This window comes from Salmo trutta, chromosome 36 (genome assembly GCF_901001165.1).
Source record: "Salmo trutta chromosome 36, fSalTru1.1, whole genome shotgun sequence".
Taxonomy (NCBI): domain Eukaryota; kingdom Metazoa; phylum Chordata; class Actinopteri; order Salmoniformes; family Salmonidae; genus Salmo; species Salmo trutta.
Window position 1 is genome coordinate 30,596,639 of NC_042992.1, and position 15,632 is coordinate 30,612,270.

The following is a 15,632-nucleotide window of genomic DNA, read 5'->3' on the forward strand; positions in this document are numbered from 1 at the left end:
ACTATTGAGGGGAGAAGGACTAAGTGGCAATAAAAGCTTAATGGACTTTTACAAAAATAGTATGCTTTAGTTGAGTGGAAGAGGTGGGAAAAAACGTGGAACCATGAAAAGGAAGAGAAGCGTGCGATGGGCAGAAATTATTCAGAATCTAGTTTAGCGACAGTCCGTAGTAGGCAATTGTTAAATACATTTTGTTGCTCTGAGTCCATTAGTAGAAGTCACTAACATTAATTAACCTACATTGCTATCCAGTCATAATAGGAGTGACTGGATTACCGTATGCAATCACAGTTAACCTTAGTGTATTTTTTTTGCCAAATGTCTATCTCAGCTTGCTTGCTCAGTTTGAGGAACAATGGTTTCAGATGTGCACCTCGAACAAGCTCACCCAATTAAGCATGTATCTGGAAATCAGACCACCAGCCCTGCCTGATATTCTAACTATTACAGTACATGCATTTGGGAACACACACACTGACAATGCATACATTTCTTATGCACACACACACACACACTCAAACAACATCATGTTTTGGCATAAATGTCCCTGCAATGACACAGCTCCCCATCCATCCCTTAGGCGCACATATCTTGTTATTGATGACACATGGTCATGTAATGGTATATGCCTCACCCTTCCCAGCCCTGTGCACAAAAGCAAATATAGCCTATCACACTGCAGCGAACACAGACTGGTTACCGTTGTGCCCGGAGCTCCCCAGCGCTTATTCATCAGAGCGAGAGATCCGTGTGTGTTGCTGTATGACTGAGTTGAGGTGAATGTTGGCGATGTGCGCAGAGAGGAAACCACCGCACGCAACGCTAAGAATGACACTTCGGTTTATCGGTCGGCTTCGAGAACTTTGGATGTTTAGCTGCTATTTTAACTTTTAGCATTAGTGGAATCAACAAGAGACGAGTAAAATCGCTGCCTTCACAGCACCAGCAAAACATGTGTTGGAATTTGGGCTAAGAAGCAGCGGCTTCAGATTGAAATAATTAGCCGTTATTTTTTTCATTCTTCAAAACAACAAAAGTGATATACATTATGCAATAATTCAGTCGCCTACTGCAGATATTCACCTAACTTTTGTGTTATATATGATCCCAAATACCAGCCAGAGCTTAGGGAATTTTCCTATAGGCCTAGTGTTGCCAATTTAGCTTAGCCTATAGCCTACTTGGTAGACACTCCTGGCATACCTAGAGAGCTTATAAATGGTTTTCTGCGTTAAAAAAGTAGGCCATTTCAAGAAAACAACAGTTCAAATCTACTGTTCAAACTAAATTGTAGGACAGAGTCAGGAGATCAAGGATTTGTACTCTAGTAGGAGTGGTGCGCAACAAAATGTTCCTCGCGCCAGGCGCAATGTGTTTACAGCCTCGCATCTTCCATTGACAGGACAGCCGGGAGACAGTCAGCCGGGAGACAGTCAACCAAGAACATCTGTGCGACTTGCGGAAGAGATACAAAGAATGGCGAGAAATAACCATCGACATTAAGGTAACATTTCATTTGAATTCAATTTAGGCCAATCACGGAAAGTTTCACGCAATAGTCCAGGGTTCCCTAACTGCCATTCCACTGGTGATTTTTATTTGGCCCCCCAAGATTTTTTGGGGAAGGAAGGGGACATAACAGACTAAAAACACCAGCAAATCAGTTCGAAGTGATTTTAATTTTGGAAATCTCTTCCCGAAGTACGCACGCACAATAGAGAGAGGTGTGATCTTATACAAACGTAAGCACGGTTTGAACCGCTTGTTTTAGTCAAATTGTATATCTGTTTGGGCTTCTTGCGGTCAATTTGCAGTCCACAAATTATTTGTAATTAAGTTCTAACCCCGTGACCATCTTCTCAAGAAAAAAATCGGCTGAATCTAGTTGATGATCCCTACAATAAGCTATCTGATATTAACACTTCGAGTAGCTAGTCTATTTGGCTGCACAGATGAGCACGCACTGACAGCTGGGTTCGTTTTGGCTTCACACACGCAATGGCATGGTAGTGAATCTTTTTAACAAGTCACAGGTTGGCTACGGGGTTATACTACATTATTTGGTGTCTCAAGTAAGAAACACGCAATTGCTATATCAGCTATTTCAAGTTAAGTATACAGCGGCAGGTCTAGCCATCCTCACTAACAAAGCAGTCAAATGCTAGACTTTATCATATCATGTGTCTTATCCACACACACCACATAAGTAGATTAGAACCTGTTAATACCATGATGCTTCCCTTATCCCCCACCACCACCTTTTTTAAACCCTTATTCTGTCAATCGCCATCCATTCAAATTCCATGATATTTGACATACAATAAATTCAACACTACTTTGGTAGTCTTATCTAGTGGTTATTCAAAATCCTGCTACAGAATTGAACTGAATCAAATAATCATTCAAAATAAAGGCCACATGCCTCTGGGAGTTGGGTTGGTGTCATGTTATAAATCATTATTCACAGGCCACCTCATGCACTGTGTTTCTTTTCTTCTGCCAGCCCCCCTGTGGTTGATGGTGATGCCTGAGTCCAACCCAGCAATGCAGAGGACGAGAACCTGGTGGTGGCAGGGACAACTGGGGGTTTCTCTGCTGTTTCTGGTTTTCCCGCTCCTCAGGACCGAACCGCTCCAACTCGAGCTGTCTTTCAATGGACTTTTGGAACCCCAGAATGTGACACTGGCCGCTATTCTGCCATTGAGCAACACTGAGTACCCGTGGGCCTGGCCTCGCGTGGGGCCCGCTCTGATGAGGGCTCTGGAGCGAGTCAATGATGACCCCACCCTGCTACCGGGCCACCGCCTTCGAATAGTCTACGACAGCAGCGAAAACAAGGACGGCGTCTGCTCCGACTCAGTGGCGCCATTGGTGGCCGTGGACTTTAAGTTCTCCTACGACCCATGGGCTTTCATCGGCCCTGGCTGCGACTACGCTTCGTCTCCCGTGGGCCGCTTCACTACCCACTGGGACGTTCCCATGGTGACGGCCGGGGCAGCGGCCATCGGCTTCCACTTGTACACGTCCATCACCAACACGGGCCCCACGCACAAGAAGCTGGGCGAGTTTGGGGTGCGCTTGCATCGGCATTTTGGCTGGCACAGACATGCCATGCTCATGTTCAGCGACAACAAGAACGACGACCGGCCGTACTACTTTACGGCCGAGGGGTTGTACACGCAGCTGCAGCTGGACAACATCACCACAGCAGACAAGGTCTTCAATGAGCAGAATGGACCGGTCCAGTATGATGACCTCATCAGTGTCATCAGCCAGAGTGCCCGAGGTGAGCTCCCTGTCTAATCTCTGTCCATCTGACCTTTATCCTTTTTCTACCTGAAGTCTTCTGGACACCCTCTGCCATTATCTGGGTGACTGTTCCTTGTTCTCAATCTTGATATGAAATGTTTTTTTGTTTGTTTGTACAATTGCATACAGACACGTACATGTTGACATGGTTTTTTTCATGCCAAAGACATGAGAAAATGGCTCCCCATCAGTCACAAATCCAGCTAGCAGTAGATTTGGTCAAATTTTTATGACCACGCATTAAAGTCATATGTTTAATGTGTGAAAATAAGTGGCCTGAATAATTGCTGTTGGCAGTAATGGTATTTTAATTCCATTATTTCATGAAGCTGTAGTGAGCAGTCATTCCCAGTTGGCCCTTATTTTAAGAACCCCATGTGTATGCTGTTTTCATTTCCAACCACTCTTTTAATTATTTTGAATTGACCTGTAAACTTACTAATTATGTCGACACATGACGTCCCAATTACCAGAATTAGGCCTACTTGCACATGCACAGTCTTAGTCCAATAGATTGAATGATATTATTTGAGCTTATGTTTTGTTGACCTAGTGAGTCACACAGATGGACCTAGATGGAAAATGTAACCAAAAGCCTAATTAATGCATTGCCCTGGCAGATCGAGTATTCAAAATGCTGTCAACTTGCCACAACGACAATTAACACACAACACGGTGAGGGAGAGAAAACAGACGTCTGTTAACACACATTTAACAGACAGCGTGACAATGTATACAACAAACACAACGCATTTCTCACTCTCCACTTTTAAATTCCACTGAGGGATCAGCTATTTTGGAGAAATTAAAATTAAAACAAGGCAACAGTAAACATCTCGTCCTCCACGAACGATCTCTGTGGCAAGCCGTATCATTCACCCAAGTTTCGTCAAAATTGGGCCAGTGCTGTGAGAGATGTCGCGTGTGACTAACGTACCAACGGACGGAGACAAATCCACAGTCCCCTCCCCGATTTCATTGTGGGGGGCAATGAATCCTGGCAGGTAAAAAACACGGAGAGTGGAGAGGGAGTTAGAGTGAAAAAGAGAGCATGTGCACAAGCAAAGTGATGGGTCTGTCAAAGCTATAATGGACGAAACAGGATGGTGAGAGAGAAAGATATACAGATAGAGTGCAAATAGTTAGACGACGTAGTCCTGTCAGAGAGACGGCAAGTGTTGAAGTACAATAGTGTTGAAAGGGAGTAGAATGGTATTCCCTGCTTTGCAGGGCTATGGATGGTATTTGGTATTTTTGGTATTTTATTAGGATCCCCATTAGCTGTTGCAAAAGCAGCAGCTACTCTTCCTGGGGTCCACATGAAACATGACATAATACAGAACATTAATAGACGAGAACAGCTCAAGGACAGAACTACATAAAAAAAAATTAAAAGGCATACGTAGCCTACCAATCAATGCATACACACAAACTATCTAGGTCAAATATGAATCATAACTAGTCCACTCCTCTGCTTTTGGCTCCGTGTGTGGCAGTGGTGCTATCCATATGGCAGCAGGAGAACACCCTGTGTGCACATTCTGAAACGACATCTCACCACATCTTCCCATTTAAGAGATGCTGCGTCTGGCACTGTGTCTGCAGGTGTGAGGAGCCTCGCTGGCATCACCTTGCTGCAGCCGAGGCCACACAGGCACTAAAGTTTAGGAGAGAAGTAGAGGAAATTCGTCCAGGAAATGCTGACAGAACATGTTCCTGAAAACTCTCTCTCACACACACACACTAAGTTGGGCACCTCCCCACCAAATAGCAATGGAAAGTTAAGGCCAACGTCAGCAGAGGCAACTCCACTTGGCATACAGATAACCTTATTATGTACTTGAGTGCTTCATTGTTATTTCAAATATGTAACTAATTAAAGGTGCACTATGCCAAAATTGCTCCGACATTTCCTGGTTGCTAAAATGGGAATAGTTTGCCTAATTTAATTTTATGTGACAAAACAAGCAAGTATAGTGTAGAGAATCACTACCATCTAAACCGCTGTGAAATATATTTTCCTTAACCAAAAATATTGTTATTTGAGCTGTTTGAAGCTGGTGTACAAAACCGAAAGTAAAAGACACAAAAACTAAACTTAAGAATGGGAAGCGTAGAAATAGCGCACATAGACCAAATCTACCACTTCTTAGACTTGCTTTCAATGAGAATGACAGATCTATAACTCACATTTCTATGTGAATTTGTTTAGATCGCCCAAAAAGTTACATATTGCAGCTATAAGTGCTCCCTGGCTAGCGCCCTTAACTGAACCACCACCAATCAATCAATATATCCAATATGAAATTTGCGAGTACTGTGAACTTTAATTCGATGTGGCTTTAATACGATAATTGGCTAGTTCATATGTTGAAATGTGTTGTCAGACTGGGTCGTCCCCCAAGCGAGGCCAAGACATACTGGAGGAGGCCACCTAGAGAGAGAGAGAATAGGAGGAAGAGAGAGAGGGGATGAAAATAAACATGTTCTGAAGCCCTTCAGTTGGTGTGCTGTTTGAGCGTGAAGTTGACCTGAGACAAAGCTGTCATGTCCAGGCAAAATAACTCTTGTACAAAGGGCAAATGGGAACGGAAGAGGGAGGTTGTTTTACCTTCTGAGATGTACAGTATTTCATTAGCATTTTTTTACACTACTGATTTCTTTATTTTGGAATTAATCCACAAAGAAACTATCTAGTTGGCTGTAAAATCCAACAATGTGTGAATGGGAACACTTGATTTGGTTGTAGTTTGATTGTAATGGAGAAAGTCTTTGTTTCCCTCAAGTAGACATATGAATCTGTTGCCAGTACTTTGTGTTCTTAGCCTCAGGACACATTGAAGAAGGTACATGAAAGCACATTGAATGATCAGAACTCATCATTTTCCATAGATTTTACTTTTGACTTCTTCAATTTGATCATAAGCTATTTGATTATTATTAGCAGATGGTATTCATTTTAACATGGCTTCTTTCAATTTATTTGGCTTGCTGCATAGCTGTAAATGTTGAATTTTGATAGTGTGGCTCATGGTTTCTGAAACAGAGGACATTACGTGAACCTGAATGGTAGAATGTAGGTGGTATAACTGCCCTGTCAGGAACCACCTCGCGCTGTGCCCGGCCTCAGCCCACTCCCCCAGTTCCCACATGGGTACGACAACATTTCTAATTAAAAGTCCCAAACTTAAGCAAGAGGTCAATCCAGTGACCCCTCTTTGACTTTATAAGGCACACGGCTCGGGACATTTCTGACACCAAGATATTTCCTGTGAAACATAATTCGTCCAGATTTTTTTGTTCTCTGTTTTGTAGGGTTATTTCTGGTACCGGCCCCGTATGATCGCAATCTGAGTTTATTGACTGTCACACAGTCGTTTGTCTCACCGAGCGACCGGGGAAGCAATTTGCAGGCTAAGCTGACCCAGCAGGGGCGGACTGGTGATGGGTGGGAGAGAGAAGGGGAGAGAGAAGCGGGATGGCTGGCTCTTCAGCTCTGCCCCAGTCCATTGTGAGGGATGCTCTGTTCTAACATGGTCTTCACTGCACTCCCACTCCCTCACCAGGAGCCTGAAGTTTTCGCGGTTGGTCAAAATAATACAGGACCATCAGTGGCCCCTCTGCCTCCCTTCAACAACCACCGCTTCACGTGATTAGGAAACCAATGGGAACCACTCTTAACTGGTCAGAACACACAGTTTAAAATGAATTATTTTTTCAATTACCCAGACCTCCGGACAATATCCGAGTGTTTTCCTCTTGTATTTTTTTGGTTATAGCCTGTCCAAGCCCCAGGGCCTCTGGAATGATTTAAGGCTGGTGGTAAAAGGGTTTTGGGTTTTGGGGGAGAGGGGGTGGGGGGGAGCTCTGGAACAACGTCATTTGATGAAGTGATTTGCAAGCAGAGATCTATATCGGAGCCAGCAGTCCCATTTTAAAAGGCATAAAAATAAGCCTGGTTACTCTGGCTCTTTGGGTTGGAGTGGAGGCAGAGAGTGCCCCTAATTCAAACAGCATGGAGACTTCCAGTGTGGGATTACTTAGTGGTGCTGTCTCATCCTTTGTGTTTACCCCCCCCCCCCAGCAGCATTTAGCAAATCAAAGCTGGAGGTAGTGTCGGTTTGTTAGACTGGAAGGCAAGAGAAGGGGATAGAGAGAGAGAATGAGAGAAGGAAAACAGTTTTCAGAACATTTTCTAACTGATTTGACATTGGGAATGTTTTCAAATAGTTCAGAGAACATTAAACAACGTTCTTCTGAGGGAATTTCAGTACTTCAAGCATAACGTTTCTTCATGGTTCTATTTAAAGATGTAGTATGCATAAATCGCTCCGCCATTTCCTGGTTGCTAAAATTTGAATAATTTCAGTTTATCTGACAAAACAAGCAGTCATTGTGTAGAGAATCATTGTACCATCTAAACTGCTGTGAAATACAGTATATTTTCCATAATCACAAATATTGTATTTTCAGCTGTTTTGAAGCTGGTGTGCAAAACCGAAAGTAAAAATCATCAAATCAAATTGTATTTGTCACATGTGCTGAATACAACATGTGCTGAATACCGTGAAATGCTTACTAAAAGCCCTTAACCAACAATGCAGTTAACCTCTCTGGGAACCTGGGACGCTTGCGTCCCACCCTACTCAACAGCCAGTGGAATTGCGTCGCGCGAAATACAAATACCTCATAAATGCTATAACTTCAATTTCTCAAACATATGGCTATTTTACACTATTTTATAGATACACCTCTCCTGAATCGAACCACGTTGTCCGATTTCAAAAAGGCTTTACAGCAAAAGCAAAACATTAGATTATGTTAGGAGAGTACCCTGCCAAAAAAAAATCATACTGCCATTTTCAAAGCAACTAGCATGCATCACAAATACCCAAAACACAGCTAAATGCAGCACTAACCTTTGACAATCTTCATCAGATGACACTCCTAGGACATCATGTTACACAATACATGCATTTTTGGTTTGATAAAGTTCATATTTATATATAAAAACAGCATTTTACATCGGCGCGTGAGGTTCAGAAAATATTTTCCCTCAAATGCTTCCGGTGAATCAGCGCTACAATTTACAAAATTACTATTCAAATAAAATTTAAAATGTAATATTGTCATTCAAAGAATTATAGATTAACATCTCGTGAATGCAACCGCAATGCCAGATTTAAAAATAACTTTACTGGGAAATCACACTTTGCAATAAACGAGGTGGTATGCTCAGAAAAATAGGCTAGGCGATACATGTTAGCGCCATCTTGGAACCATCTAAAATCAAATATACTATTGTAAATATTCCCTAACCTTTGATTATCTTCATCAGAAGGCACTTCCAGGCATCCCAGGTCCACAACAAATGTAGTTTTATTTCGAAAAAGTTAATAATTTATGTCCCAATAACTCCTTCTTTTTAGCGCGTTCCGAAGGCTACTCATAATGTACTGTAGCGCGCGGGACTTGTCGCCACGAAAGAGCAAAAAATATATATTTACGTTCGTTCAAACATGTCAAATGTTGTATAACATAAATCTTTAGGGTTTTTTTCAACCAGAGCTTCAATAATATTCAAGGCGGACGATTGCATTGTCTTACTAAATGTTTCGAACAAAAGGGTTCCCATGGGCGCCCGCGTCATAGTAGTAATGGCCCTCCCCCTGTGACCAACTTTCCAAGCCTCTCTTTCGGTCAGTTTCTACCATAGAAGACTCAAACCACTTTGTAAAGACTGTTGACATCTAGTGGAAGCCTTAGGAAGTGCTAAATGAATCCTAACTCACGGTGTGTCTCATAGGCAAAGTGTTGAAGGGATTCCACAAATCAGATTTCCACTTCCTGCATGGAATCTTCTCAGGTTTTTGCCTGCCATATGAGTTCTGTTATACTCACAGACATCATTCAAACAGTTTTAGAAACTTTAGAGTGTTTTCTATCCAAATCTACTAATTATATGCATATTCTAGTTACTGGGCAGGAGTAGTAACCAGATTAAATCGGGTACGTTTTTTATCCGGCCGTGCAAATACTGCCCCCTATCCCCAACAGGTTTTAAGACAAATAAGTGTTCAAGTATTTATTTACTAAAATAAACTGAAGTGTAAAAAAAAAAAATGTAGAGGTAAAGTGACTATGTATAGATAATAAACAGAGTAGCAGCAGCGTAAAAAGGAGGGTGAGGGCAGTTAATGCAAATAGTCCAGGTAGCCATTTGATTAGCTGTTCAGGAGTCTAATGGCTTGGGTGTAGAAGCTGTTAAGAAGCTAAAAAGAAACTTAAGAACGGGAAGTATAGAAATAGTGCTACCACTTATTAGACTTACTTTCATTGAGAATGAAAGATCTATAACTTGCATTTCTATGATAATTGGGTCGGGTCATGTTCTCATTGTTCTGAGAACATTAAGAAAACTTTCCATAAAAACCACAACTTTAACGTTCAGAGAACATTCTAAGAATGTTATTTAAAAATATACATGCCATTCTCAGCATGTACAAAACTCTTATTATCCTCTATCTTGTTTTATGTGTTCAGGTGTGTTGGCTGCACCCACTGATTGGCCACACCTGATCTTAATCAGTGCTTTGTTCCTTTGAATGGGGTCTGTTTGAATAGACTAAAATGAACAGCTTTGAATGCGTAAAAAACTAATGGCGTGCTAGCTCCATTCTGGTGGCACAGTGGGCACATTCCATGAATAGAGAACAGAAGATTATAGGTTCAAATCTCACTGATGCCATGTCACAATAACATTTTTTAAAAGTGTTTGTATGTTTAGGCCTAATGCCTGAGGTAATTAATTTCCATGTGTCCTATCTGTGTTTGGTTCAACAAAGTTAACTAAAAATGAGCTGGCAGTGTTATTAAAAGTCTTAATGAAATGTTCAATTAAAGTTTTTAGGAAGTTATTCAAAAACCTCCAAATAACCTATAATTTCCATTGTTTGTGTTAATAAAACCTCCCAGGAAAACCTCCAACGAACAAGAGTAAAACATTCTCAGAACCTCCCTGTAACCGAAAAATAAAAGTTCTCAGAACAGGCAATATTTTCACTTCTGTTCTCAGAACGTTTAAAAAATGTTCAGTTTTACCGGTTGGGAAATGCATGGCATCGTTCCCACAACCAATGTGAAACCAAAAGCATACGTTCCCACAGCTTCCAAGAAACCAAATGTGCTAGCTGGGAGAGCTTTTGTAATACTGTTCCATTATTACTTCTAATTTGCCTGGCAGCATTGCGTCTTTCACAGTCATGCTGATAAAGAGTATTTGGATCAGAACGTTCATTTGCCAGAGAGTCATAGATCTCACCAGAAGAGGAGACTGAGTGTGCCAGAATGTGCCAGCTTGTCAAACAACCCAAGGGGCAATGAGAAAACAGTTTGGTGTAACTTGCTCCCAGAGAAATATGCAAAGTCATTTTTGATCACATTCCAAATTACTTAGTTCTGGTTGTCTATTTTCCTGTCCAAGTTCAAATTTCAATCAATTGTAGTACTTGCATAAATATTACTTGCCCTGTGTTGATGCAAAGAAAGTTACAAAGCAATTAGTTTGAAACATAGAAAGGAGTGAGAGAAATAAAGACAAAGAGATGGCGGAGGCTTGGCCAGTGAGGGTTGTCTCTGAGGAAAAAAATAAATACCAAGAGAGCCAAGACAGAAGGAATGCGAGAAATACAAATTTAGTGTGAATGAAAGCGTAGAGCTGCTTTGTAACGCTCACTACGTCTAAATCGCATCTTAGCTGGATTTGAGAGTTTACCCTTCACTGAGGGATTATGAGGCCCTGGCACTGTCAAGGTATTTTGGATAGATGCTCCATTTTCTTTCCGACTCCCGATGTGCCATGATGAAAGTTTGACGGAGAGGAGGATCCGCAATCATGTCTGAGCCGAGGAGATAGTTTCCATGGCGACAGGCAGCATCTGCGCAGGAACGGGTGGGCATGACAGGAGCTGTCACCTGCCCTCCCGTGTCATATATTTTCATCGGGCGCACAGTGGAACTGTCGGTGTGACCACCACACTGTACTCCCTCTCTTTCACATGCTCTCAAACATACAGAAGCACACAGTCTCTCTCTCTCTCTTTCATATACACGCACAATAACCATATGTTCGAAAACATGTCACTTTGTCTATGCATGTGCATCTGACATGGTAAATTGAATGTCTTGATGTTCAATACTCCCAGATACACGTAAATCAAAGATTTGCTTTTTACCTAAACATCTAACTGACATCACTGGACTCATATGAGAAAAAAAGCATGCAATTGCCATAAATAATTTACTAGCCAGGACTTGGAGAACTGACATATGCATGCTTCAGCAGAGTAACTTTGGACTAGCCTTGTATTGCCAGACTGATTACCGCTGAATCCGTGGAGGTAAACAGAATGTAAGTTCGCGAGACTTCCAGATGGTTGTACGAGGTTAGCTTTGGACTCCAATTAATCAAAATCCTATCTATTTTGACCCTCACCTCAATTGCTTTAAATTGCTTGTCTTTTTCTAAATATGAGGATGTAAACAAAACTGACCAGTTTCTACAGGAGCAATATGGCAGAGCCTTACCTCATCACACTCTAGATGGAATATGTTGACAGGACTCTGCATTCTTAGAGTATCTACAATGAAGAACTTAATTGTACCCCAGGGAGAATGCTTTTACATTTGAACTCTGGAGACACGGTTACAAAATGAACAGACAAACTAGTGTTTGCTTTAATTGAAGTGACTTGTTACATTGTTAGGTTGCTGAACTGTAGAGATTATTTGCAAGCATTTATTCACTTTCAACTTGCCTGGATTTGATCTACTTTAAACTAGAAATTGGTTGTGCAAGCAAGGGCATCGCTAGAAGTTTTGTCACGCACATTAAATCATGTAAAATAAAGCAACTATTCCCATTCATTAGGCTATGTTCAGTTTTATCTATGCAACTGCTACTGTGAAAATGTTTATTTGTCACTATTTACAACAGTTTAAGTCGGCACTGGCTGTTTGTCAATAGAATGGATTAGAGTTTGAGTGAACACGCTCCCTGTCATTTCAAATGATATGCTTGAACAGAGGTTGATCACTGGTTGAGTTGTCACATCAACTGAAAAGGTAAACTGATGTCTTGTGCGCTTGGGCAAAATGATACGATATCATTCCACTTCTCTGAATTGGAGAGAATTACTTTCAGACCAGCTGGGAATCTAATATCTTTTCGTATTGGCAAACTAGGTTGCCTTTTTTTTTCTCTTCATTTTGGCAGAAAACACCTGGACACCGGCGCGGCTACGCAGCAGACGTGACATGTTCTTTGGCTGAAGGACCACTGAAGCGCGGCTCCGGGGTCGCCGCCTCGCTAAATGGCACAACACACACACGGGAAGACACACAGAGGAGCGAAGGGTCTGACCCTATCTGATTTATAACAGCTGATACGGTTGAGCATGACGCTGGTAGAAAGATTGCTGGTCCGGTTAGCATGGCAAACGCTCCCCTGGTTTCAGTGGGCTATAATAAAAGGGGGCCATCTGTTGCCGCTGGAGATGCGAGGCCTACGTGCCGTGGGCCAAGACAGGAGAGGCTGTAATTGCTGCTGTTTGCCGTATGCAAGGCCCGCCGTTGCTCGTCATGGACGTGCTGGACGTAGTGTGTAAACAAGATGGGCCTGCTGCTGCTTTTCTTTCACCACGTAGAAGCCAACTCTGCCATATGTACTTCCTCGACACAAGAAAAATGGGTTCGACGGAATGGAAATATGTTACTCCGAGCTAAACATTTGAACATAATGTCAGAGAGCTTAGTCAACCTACTAATTTTCCCTGGCAAGAAGCAAATATAAGATTACTTACTAACACAAAGTCCTTATTCACCTTCACCCCTAGAATTTAGATTTTTTTTATGTACATCAAGCCAGGTATAGTTTTGTGGTTGTAAATTATTTAGGCAGGGCACTTTGCATGTACAGATCATGCAAATCCCTGTATCCAGGATTGATAGTACCTTTCACCCTACCTTCCCCTTTGTAGATTGAATGTGAGATTATGAAGTCTGGCAACTCAAATTTAGATTGGTAGTCATTAAGATTTTGAGGTTTAATATTGGAATAAAAACCAGGCTTTTATACCCTAGTCGATGTATTGATTGGTTGCAGAATACTTAGGGCACTTTGCATTCCACCTATGTAAAACAAATGCATCTTAACAAATCCGTGTATGCAGGATAGTGACTAAGATTGCGGGGTTTAATACTGATATAAAATCCAGCCTTTTAGGCCCTTGTCAATGTATTGATAATATTCTGTTTGACATGTTGCTTTCATTAACCAGAAGGCCTTTTTGCATGAAATCTCACTGCCCTTCATGCAAATGACTAATGACACTAATCAACACTGTGGACAGATGACACTCAGAGGACGTCCCCGCATCTACAGTGCCTTCATAAAGTATTCATACCCCTTGACTTATTCCACATTTTGTTGTGTTACAGCCTGAAATCAAAATGTGTTAAATAGATATTTTTTATCTCACCGATACCTCATAATGACAAAGTGAAAATATGTCTTTAGAAATGTTTGCAAATGTATTGAAAAATTAAATACAGAAATATGTTATTTACATAATTATTCACACCCCTTAGTCAATACATGTTAGAATGACTTTTGGCAGTGATTACAGCTGTGAGTCTTTCTGGGTAAGTCTCTAGGAGCTTTGCACACCTGGATTGTACAATATTTGCACATTATTCTTTTTAAAATGATTCAACCGCTGTCAAGTTGTTTGTTGATCATTGCTAGACAGCCATTTTCAAGTCTTGCCATTTGATTTTCATGCCGATTTAAGCCAAAACTGTAATTCCAGTGTATATTGGTCTTGTGTTTTAGGTTATTGTCCTAACTGAAAGGTGAATTTGTCTCCCAGTCTGTTGAAAAGCACACTGAACCAGGATTTCCTCTAGGATTTATCCTTTGCTTAGCTCTAGTCTGTTTCTTTTATCTTAAAAAGAACTCCCAGTCCTTGGTGATGACAAGCATACCCATAACATGATGCAGCCACCACTATGCTTGAAAATATGAAGTGTTACTCAGTAATGTGTTGTGTTGGATTTGCCCCAAACATAACGCTTTGTATTCAGGACATAAAGTTAATTTCATTGCCAAATTTTTTGCAGTTTTAATTTAGTGCCTTATTGCAAACAGGATGCATGTTTTGGAATATTTATTATTCTGTATGGTCTTCCTTCTTTTCACTCTGTCATTTAGGTTAGTATTGTGGAGTAATTACAATGTTGTTGATCCATCCTTAGAGTTTAATGGCTGCGATAGGAGAAAACTATCGGTTTTAAAGTCACCATTGGCCTAATGATGAAATACCTGAGTGGTTTCCTTTCTCTTAGGAAGGACGCCTGTATCTTTAGTGACTAGGTGCAACATTCAAAGTTTAATTAATAACTTCACCATGCGTAAAGGGATATTCAATGTCATTTTTGAAAGGTATTTTACCCCATCTACCAATAAGTGCCTTTCTTTGTGAGGCATTGGAAAACCTCCCTGGCTTTGTGGTTGAATCTGTGTTTGAAATTCACTGCTCGACTGAGGAACCTTGCAGATAATTGTGTGTGTGTGGGTTACAGAGCTGAGGTGGTCATTCAAAAATCATGTTAAACACTACTATTCCACACAGAGTGAGTCCATGCAACTTATGTGACTTGTTAAGCACATTTTTACTCCTCAAGCTTTCCATAATAAAGAGGTTGAATACTAATTGACTCAAGATATTTGTAATTAATTTGTAAACATTTCCAAAAACATAATTCCCCTTTGACATTATGGGGTATTGTGTGTAGTCCAGTGACACAAATTATCAATATAATACATTTTAAATTCTGGCTGTAACACAACAAAATGTGGAAAAGGTGTAAATATGTTCTGAAGGAACTGTACATCGACAAGATAGAGACCATATGAGCAAGGGAGAGAAAGGGCAAGAGTGGGGAAAAAGAGAGCGAGAGAGAGGGAAATGAGAGAGCGATGGAAGAGAGCAATGCAAAAGAAAGAGGAGCGAGACGACCGCGTATAAATAATGAGTGATTATAAGGAAAAAGAGGAGACAGGAGAGATAGAGACAGAATGTGTGTGTGAGAAATGGATTAGCCCGTCCTCCAGTAATTAAGTCTCCCATCTCCTCAGTCTTAAGTCTCTCACCACGTCTAATTTACATTAGCCGCTTCACAGCCACATCCAGCAGAACCATTTAATTAGGCAGAATTTGTTTAGAATAATTAACCTTTCTTTGAAGCTTTACATTTTGGCGTTA

General features: G+C 41.2%; 1 protein-coding gene across 5 annotated transcripts in view; it reads left to right on the forward strand.

The window, feature by feature from the left end:
- Positions 1-655: 655 nt before the first annotated feature.
- Positions 656-15,632, forward strand: part of LOC115175842 (atrial natriuretic peptide receptor 1) — a 111,825-nt gene continuing 96,848 nt past the window's right edge. The window contains exons 1-3 of one of the 5 annotated variants that reach the window (XM_029735399.1): positions 656-847; positions 1,403-1,504; positions 2,504-3,286. In XM_029735399.1, the coding sequence (XP_029591259.1) occupies positions 2,518-3,286 (769 nt within the window). In that variant the 5' untranslated portion in view covers positions 656-847; positions 1,403-1,504; positions 2,504-2,517. Of the gene's footprint in view, positions 1,505-2,503; positions 3,287-15,632 lie in introns of all 5 variants that reach the window. The other 4 variants (XM_029735398.1, XM_029735396.1, XM_029735397.1 and 1 more) reach the window with 4 other exon arrangements.